The 8,847-nt window shown below is 44.5% G+C and overlaps 1 protein-coding gene across 4 annotated transcripts; it reads right to left on the bottom strand.

Annotated features, from left to right (window-relative positions):
* Positions 1-112: 112 nt before the first annotated feature.
* cwc22 (CWC22 spliceosome associated protein) lies at positions 113-8,121 on the bottom strand. Of its 4 annotated transcripts, XM_078795230.1 has the most exons (21): positions 7,939-8,121; positions 7,676-7,720; positions 6,757-6,944; positions 5,639-5,826; positions 5,441-5,494; positions 5,138-5,344; positions 4,937-5,065; positions 4,696-4,864; positions 4,490-4,543; positions 4,269-4,404; positions 3,976-4,182; positions 3,821-3,883; positions 3,638-3,736; positions 3,478-3,559; positions 2,621-2,681; positions 1,754-1,831; positions 1,498-1,650; positions 1,295-1,422; positions 984-1,085; positions 708-890; positions 114-637 (listed from the first exon to the last, which is right to left on the bottom strand). In XM_078795230.1, exons 2-21 carry the CDS (start codon positions 7,716-7,718, stop codon positions 184-186), a joined length of 2,778 nt encoding a protein of 925 aa, XP_078651356.1. In that variant the 5' UTR covers positions 7,719-7,720; positions 7,939-8,121; the 3' UTR covers positions 114-183. The 4 variants fall into 4 exon arrangements, with proteins under 4 accessions (XP_057938035.2, XP_078651355.1, XP_078651356.1 ...); XM_058082052.2 differs by having other exon boundaries at positions 113-629; positions 703-890; positions 5,441-5,826; XM_078795229.1 differs by lacking the exon at positions 7,939-8,121 and adding an exon at positions 7,845-7,904 and having other exon boundaries at positions 113-637; positions 5,441-5,826.
* Positions 8,122-8,847: the final 726 nt, after the last annotated feature.

Genomic DNA, 8,847 nt, shown 5'->3' with positions numbered 1-8,847 from the left:
CCAGGTCACTGTGTTGCATTACTAAACAGCAGGCACATGTCAGAGTCCACTGGGGGACAAGATGGCTGCTGGGACTTCTGAAAGGAAAGGAAGTTAAAAAAAAAGAAACAAAGCATTGAAAAATGACAACTTTAATGTTTGTTTTCTCAGATAAAAATCAGCACGAGAAACACTCGCCAGTCTTCATCTCCTTCTTCTATCCTCTCTGTTCCCGTCTCTGTTCTCCTTATTCTTCTCCCCTTCTCTCTTGTTCCTGTCCTCATCCCTCCCCCTTCTATCTCCCTGTCTCCCCCACTCCTCGGCTTTCTTCCAGCCCTCGCGTTCCTTTTTCCGCCTGTCCTTGTCATCCTCCTGGTTTTCCCTCCTCCTGTCGTCTTGCCTGCTGCTACTGTTGCTGCGGTGGTGATGGCGCTCTCGTTCACGTTCCTCCTTGTCATTATCACGTGTTCGGCGCTCTCGTTCATCTTCCTCGTCATTATCACGTGTTCGGCCTTTCCTATCCTGCCTGTCGTGGCCTTTGCGGCTTGTGGCCGGCTGGCGCTGGTCGGAACTCTTCTTCTTCCTCTTTACCTTCTCCGTCTTTTCACTTTGTCCTTTCTTCCTCCTCTTCTTGCGCTTGGAGTCTGAGTCTGAGAAGGTCACGCGGGTATCAATGCCAGCATCACAGTGATGAAGACGAGCTTGTTTAACATTAACACACACCTGAGCTGCTGCTGCTGCTGCTGCTGGATGATGAGTCTGAAGAATCCGATTCACTGGAGGAGTCCGAGGAGGAGGAGTCAGAGGACGAAGAAGATGAGCCTGAGGAAGATGAGTCTGATGATTCCACTTCCTGGTTCTGGGTCATGATCATCTTTGGGGCATTCTTCAGATGCTCCCTCAACTCGTCCCTTTAGGCCACAACACACACATACACAACCTGTGTATGGCCTTCACTGGGGGCAGAGCGCCAACGTTTGTGTGTGTGTGTGTGTGTGTCTTACGTCAGTCCACCCAGACCAATGGAGGTGAAGAAGTTGATAGCAAAACGAGTGTTCCTGGGATTATCACGAGGAAAAAGACCTTCAAAGAACGACTGCAGAGTCCTGAAAGACAGAGTCAAATTGTCATACATTGTCATTATTATATTAACCTTAGCACTCAGCCATCGTGTCAAGCATAATGGAGATTTACTGCCCCCTGGTGGCTGTACCTGTAGAGTAAGTGACACTGCAATGTTTGTTTTATTTTACTGCTGCTGATTAAACCAGCCCTCTGAATGTGTGTGTGTGTGTGGGTGTGTGTGTGTACATACATATCTTTGAGCCGCTGATTGAGTCTGGGAAGGCCCATATAGGCACATAGTTCCTGGAAAAGAATCTTGACAAAGATCCTGCTTGATGACGTGGTGGTCTCTTCGCTGATCTTGATACACTCCAACACCTGCAGGATGAGCATCGGGTCATGTGACTTGTGAGAGCGATGGTGATGCATGTCTAATTGTGTCGGTAGCCTTACACTCCAGGGAACAGAGTCAGTGTAGAAGAGGTGAGCAAAGAGCCGTGCCACGTTCCTCAGCTTGTTGGTCTCTAGTCTGTGAATGGTTTCATACTGCTCTGCAAAGATGGCTTCAAAGCTCTCCATGTACTCCTTCTTCAGCAGGCAGAACCTCTGTACAAACACACACGCACACAAATAGTCATCACAGGCTTTGGTGTTTGTCAACGTACATATAAAAAGGGAGATATTTCTTGAGCATGCATGCATGTCTTACCCCTGCCAACAGGCCAAAGAACTTCTCGTAGGTCCTCTGTTGAGCGCAACAGTCCAGGATCATGTTGCAAAGCTCCTTCTGTACTCACACACACACACGCACACAGTTAATCGAATACTTGGATACTGTTCAGAGCATGTGGACTAAGTGTCCATGTTTGTGCCACAATGCTTTGTGTTGTTCTGATGAGTCGTCCCAACCTGACAGAATTAGTCACAGCCTGCTCTGCAGTTGGACGCGCGCACACACATTTATATGCACACATAGGCAAAAATGAATGTATGAGGCTTCCTATGGCTTTGACATTTCTAAATTCCATTTTTCCCCCCATACTCAGTAAATAGATGTGTATCTATCAGAACTAGGGATGTCCTTATCCAAACTTCAGGATCGGCTGCCGTACTGCTGTATTTTTAAAATTATTTAGGATAATATCAGCTTCGGCCACGACATCGGGTCAATCAGGTTGCCGTATCAAGTTCGTAACAAAGGGCCACACACCAACATGCTAGGTGCATTAATGTGTGTAAAAAAAGCACATTGTCATTATTAAAATCAAAAAAGATCGTACTAGATACGATCAGATGGGAAGCCAAAAATGTGGATCGGGACATCCCTAATTAGAACAGCAACTTTTAACGATTAACAATCCAATTGTATTGGCCTGATAAACAATAAAAGAAATAAAAATAAACCAAAAATGTAAACCAAAAACAGAAAACAGTAAAATGAAAAAAAAGAAAAATCACACACCTTAAAATTGTGTGTGTGCAGTGACTCAGTTACAGGGATGATGAAAGTTAACCTGACAAGGTCTCTGCTGTGCGCTTGTTTTGTGTGTGTGTGTGTGTGTGTTTGTAGACTCACCGTCTGACTGTCAGGGAAGTCCATCTTGATTAGCTTGTGAGCACATTCCTCAAAGTCCAAACTACACAAGTACGGAAACAAAGAAGGAAGAAATTAGGTATTTTTCCAGCTTCTTTCCTGATGTTGGGTGGAGCTTCTTTTTGTTTCCACAGGCAGATTAATAAAGCACCGGTAGTACGTCTCTGTCAATCAAAAGCGAGCAGTACTATTTAAGGCTGAAATTTTGTATTGATCTTATCAGATTGTGTCGGATCAGTAAAGAGTCACATCCACACGGGAAGGTTTTCAGGTCGAATCACTGTAATATATAAAGGGACACCTATGCTTGGCACTGTAAACAGACAGAACCACATGACATATAAACTATAGCAGAAATGGTCGCCATCTTAGCTATGTAGTGGAACGAGAAGGACTAACTTATATTAAGTTAATAATGGCAGCTGAGGAGTAACCCATTGTGCTGTAAAGCATTGAAACGTATTGAAGTGTGCTGACGTAAGTATCCCATTTGAGACAGAGCATGTGTCTGATGAAGTGTTCTCCTTGGCAGAAATAACAGAAAGCAACACTCAATCTGTCTCAGTGTTTGATGGTCCTGTTCAAAACTGTGATGTTGTCTTCAAAGAAAACACACTAACTAGGACACACACGACTTGCTATATTTCGTATGCGCACTATATTTTTTGAGACATGTCTTGGTCCATGCTGACATCCACTGGAAGACTTGCATCTTCTTGTGAGGACCATGTGTCAACCAGTTGTAAACATGTCGATGCTATATGTAATTATACCATATAAATCATCCTTAAATGCGTCATTGGCTGTGTACAATGATGCCTGTGCATGAAGGTGGTCACCTGGACTGGATGACAAGGTAGATAGTCCTCCTGAAGGCTACCAGGTTGACCTCAGTCTGATCAAAGATGGTCACCTTCTCGTCTGTGTACACACAATAAAGAAATATGATGCTATTTGTTCTGTTTTATAAACTGACAGTACCAAGACCACCACTTTCACCTTCACCCTCCTGCTTCTCATCGTCGTCGTCATCGTCGTCGTCATCCTCACTGCCATCTCCCTCCTCGCCAGAATCACTGCTGCCTTCATCCAGGATGTCTGACAGCAGGACAAGGCTGATTGGCTCAAGTAGAAAGGGCAGTCATAGCTAACTGGACAGTGATATCTGCAAGGTTTTCTTACCTCTCTTCAGCGTTTTGTACTTCTCCTCATTTTCCAGGAAGTTTGGGTCAAGCTTGAAAACATCTGTATACACACAAACGCACACACATATGATGATGAGCACAGTGTGTATTTAGGAAGCACAGCAGGGTGCAACTGCTTGCTTGTTGACTCACTGAGAACGTCTTCTGTGTTGTAGTCGTCATCCAGCGGCAGCATGTGTGTAAACTGGTCGTCCTCATCCACCAGGTCCAAACCCTCTGGTATAACAGGGTGGTCCTTGAAGCCATCCTTCCTGATGGCAAACATCACCTCAATCATGTATTGGACCCGCTTGTCAATGGCCGACTCATGGAGGACGTTGCGGAGACGCTCAAATATGGCTGAAAAACCAAACAAAACATGTTATTAACTAAGATGAGCATTAAAAAATGTAGAACAATGTGTGTGTGAAGTTGCTGCTGTGCACCGTTTATTCCACGGGGAGAGACCTCGGTCAGTTTGAGGCCACATTCCTTGAGGAAAGCGATGACCACTTCCACACTGTCGTCGGTAGGCCGCTCCAACAGCAGTGTCAGCATCTCTAGACACAAGACCTCGTGGGCCTGAGGGCAAAACAGAAAATTGAGCACACAGTTTCATGCGCCTGGGCCACCAGGCGACAAGTTAGGCAACCATGCCAACACGTACCACATTCTGGTTGATGAGGTGAGCCACAAACTTGGACGAGGTAAGACATTGTTGCTGGAAAACAGATATATTTTGATAACTGCATTAATGCCATCCATTGTGTGAGCTACTATAGGCTTGGAGCAACAAGAGATTGCTGCCGTCCTTACAAGCCAGTGATGCATCATCATGCTACTTCAGGCTAGCTTAGTGTCACGTTGGCATACCTTGATATTACGGCGGTAGCCCCTCCTGAAGGTCAGGATGAGGCGTTTGAGAATAAGTTCTCCAATCTGAGGGAACTTGGAGTTGATGATGGACACAACGGCAGCGTACACATGAGTGAAGATGGGTGACGCCGCCTGAGCCTGCAGTACGGAGCGGGCCAGCAGACCCCTGCAAAGGGCATGGAAACCACGTCAGCAAGTTAAACAACACATGTATGCGTGTATGTATCCCTCTCCTCACCTCCCCCTGACAATGTTCTCCTGCAGGAGTTCCTGGATTATGTTGACGATGTTGGACACATTGACTTTGTTGATCAGACCATTGATGGACTTCTTCAGAGCCTCCCAGCTCATTCTCTGATAGGCCAGGCTGCACCGGGGGCAAAACATCAAGCCTCATCATAATTCACTAAATGATCACTTTAAGATCACAAGGTCAAACCTGCTCTTGTCCGTGACCTGCTGCTGCATCATGCGTAGCTTGGCAGGGGGGATATAAGCCCCGCCAGTCCTGGTGAGGATGGGGTCCAGCTCCTCCTTCTTCTTCTTGACTGGAGGCTCGTTGGCTCCTGGGGAGAGGCCGCGACCGCGGCCCCTGTGGTTATCAGAGCGGTGATCTCCGTCGTCATGCCGACCCATGTAGCGATCCCTGAATAGAGTGGACATGGTGAAAACCACCTTTCGCCTGCAGGACCTTTGATGCCATTACATTTATTCAGCCAGATGAGGAAAAGATGCATCTTACCGTGTGTTGCGTCCTCTGTTGGAATGTTGTCGGTCCCGATCACGCTCTCTAGACCTGTCCCGCTCTCTGGATCTTGATCTGTCTCGCCCCCGGGACCTGGACCTGTCTCGTCCCCGGGACCTGGACCTGTCTCGTCCCCGGGACCTGGACCTGTCTCGTCCCCGGGACCTGGACCTGTCTCGTCCCCGGGACCTGGACCTGTCTCGTCCCCGGGACCTGGACCTGTCTCGTCCCCTGGACCTGGACCTGTCTCGTCCCCTGGACCTTGATCTTTCATGCTCCCTGGATCTCGATTTGGACCTGTCCCTCTCCACAGAGTTGGATTTGTTCTGCTCTCCAGCTTCAGGCATATCTTGATCCCTGGACTTGGACCTGGATTTGGATCTCTGCAAGCAAGTAGTGACCTTTCAAAATGTGTTTTCGCAATAAAAAACACACTATTTACACAATATAACATTATACACAGTCCTGGATACAGTGTACAGCACTCGACTGTAATGTGATCAACCCTCTAGTTACAATTGAAACAAAGTGCGTGTGTGTTGAAATGCAGACAACACCGGTGTTTTGTGCATGATTTAATGCTGTGGAACTAGACCGTAGTTATGTTGCTGCTGTTTTACGCTGCTTAGCAATAGTTATGAAATTGACGATATTGCCACACATGTGGACATAAAAAAACCCAGGTGGACCAGGACATGAGAAATTGGATAACAGAGTACACAGGTTGTCAATAGAGCCCAACCAATTTATTGGTGGGCCGATTATGACGTATCACAAATTAATTAATACCGGTGAATATGTAATATTTTTTTACACCATCGTAAGATGTGACTTTGTAAAACGATATAACAATACACTGAAGCACCACGCTGTCAGGGCCTGTCAAGGAGAACATTCTAGTTGTTTTCACACATTTTAGGCAGCATATTACAGCGTTTTAACATCATGTATAGTGGTATAAAAAAAGTTTGGTCACTCCTGATAACTGAAGATTGTATCTTCAGTTATCTTCCTTTATAAATCGCTCGTTGTTGGGATCAGCAATTTCAATCAAATATATCCTATGGGAAGATGATCCGTCAATGTAGGATTTACAGGGTCTAATACATTCACAAGTTATTGTTTTCATTAAAATAATTTGAAAATGTTCCACAAAATATATTTAGTTGTAATCTTTGCATGTTTTGATAGGAGCTACATTGTGTCATAAAAAGTAGTTTACTCCCTTGTATTAAGTCTAGTAACGTGATGCATGTTTTGATTATTTCTTATTTTGTGTGTAGTCAACTTTTTTTATGTTTGCCATTACATACTCTGATCTGAGCTACGCTGCTCCTGATCTTCCTCATGGCCACATTGTGTTCATCTTCACTGCTGCTCTCTGAGCTGCTGGAGGCTTCGCTGCCTGATTGGTCAACTTTTGCTTCTCCTTTTTCTTCTTCTTCAGGACTTCTGGGAGCAGAGGAAGTCTGCTGTGGCCCAGAGACCTCATCGGATTCTCCTGAAGACACACACAGAAAAAAGCTGTCACATCTCCTCTGTGACATCAACAAAGAACAGTTTTGCAACGCCCTCTGAAACTTCTTTCAGGGCTCACTTCCAAATGCGCAAACCTCATTATCTGAAATTTTGGCATCGTTTAACATGAGAATACAACTTTCTAACTACATTTATAGGTAAGAAACGTGGAAGAAGCATAACACTTCCCTTTAAATAAAGAACTGGCTCATCTTCCTTAACCACAAGCATGGGTATTATTATGGAGATTTTGTAGCAATGTGTGCAACTGATTCAAAAAGTTAGCAAAGCTACTTTTGTTTCTGGTATACAGTGTTCCCTCGCTACATTGCAGTTTATCTTCCACTTTTTTCCAATTTTTTTGTTTTTTGTATCCCTGGTGGTTTTGCGCATGCGCAGCAGTACGAATTTTATGATCATATTTTTATGAATCTGTATCCTAAACACTAGGAATAGAACTAATAACCAACTCATTAAAAATTCAATTTGTACCTACTCATAGTAAGGGTGCATCCGCGCGCATGCGCCAGTACCAAATAGGTAAAGATTTCCACAAGGTCCGTTTTTTTGGTTCTGCACTGTACACATAACCAAATGAGCCTTACTATCAGAGTAAATGGACGATAGTTCGTTTTAACCGGACCATAAATAACAAGTCGGAACGCACCCTTAGGATATCACATATATAACAACCATCTTGTATGTATAACTCACCATTGTGTTCTTTAGGAGCTGGACTTCTGCTTGGAGAGTCCATGTCTGAAATGAACACACACGAACAGACATGAATAACCACGTAATCACGTAAACCAACGTGGGACGCACTCATTTACTCAACATGTATTACTACGATTTAATATAGTACAATGTAGCCACTGCTTACATTTGAGCCACGTTTTCCGGGTGATGTGTTGACTTGTGCCAAAGCTAGCAAGCTAGCATGTTGGCGATAAGACCTCTTGCTAAGAACGACTTACCTTTTCCTTTTTGCTTTAGACACAATCCCACTCTAGTCTTCTTCCGCGTTTGCTTTTAGCGTTTAATTACACACAAAACCCCCACGTTTCCACCTTTCTTTTTCGGGTGAATCTCACACAAACCCAGAGCGGAAAATATTTCGTTTTAACAATCGACAAATCAGCTTCCGGGTCAGCGGTCGCTTCCGGGTGTCATGATTTGTAATACCAGAAACATTTTCATTTTCATCGACTCACTCCATAATTATTATTTCATTTAATAGTATGTATATGTCATGATTACATACTGTACATAATCTTTATCTCACCTGGCTAGATATGCATGATTACATTTGACACAGGGACGCAGCTTGCCAGCAGACAAGGTAGGCAGCTGTTGGCGGGCCGCCGAGAGCTGACAAACATTGGAGCTATGTAAAGGGGGCCCGTGTGAATTTTTTAATCGGGCCCTATAAGACTCTTGAAACACCTCTGCACACACACACACACCGCTGAAGAATAGTCAGAAGTCAGTTGTAATGAAAATAAATACATCTTTATTCTTCTCTGTAATGAGTGCTCCCTCCCCGCATTGTGTTACCGGCAGTACAAAACACACACGCTCAGTAAAAGGCAAAAGGGAAAATGAGGCCAAAGGTCAAATGATGATTAGACGTGCACCACAAAATAAAAGAAAAACAAATGTGGTGCAAGAAGAGCTTGGCACTAATGGAAGGAACAGTGAAAGAATCAACTGGATGATGATTCTAAGCGAGCATTAATGATCCCAAAATCTCAAAGAGGCAATGCAATGTAGTTCGACATTCAATAGGTGTGAGTGACACATAATTCACCAGCCATGAGACATGATGGATGGAAGCGTCGTAACGTGGCCTGTCCTAAAATGACAAACCCACTATAATCCCTTTA

Source organism: Doryrhamphus excisus, linkage group LG12 (assembly GCF_037039965.1).
Source record: "Doryrhamphus excisus strain RoL-2023G ecotype Guam linkage group LG12, RoL_Dexc_Guam_v1.1, whole genome shotgun sequence".
Classification (NCBI taxonomy): domain Eukaryota; kingdom Metazoa; phylum Chordata; class Actinopteri; order Syngnathiformes; family Syngnathidae; genus Doryrhamphus; species Doryrhamphus excisus.
This window is presented reverse-complemented; position numbering and strand designations above follow the sequence as displayed.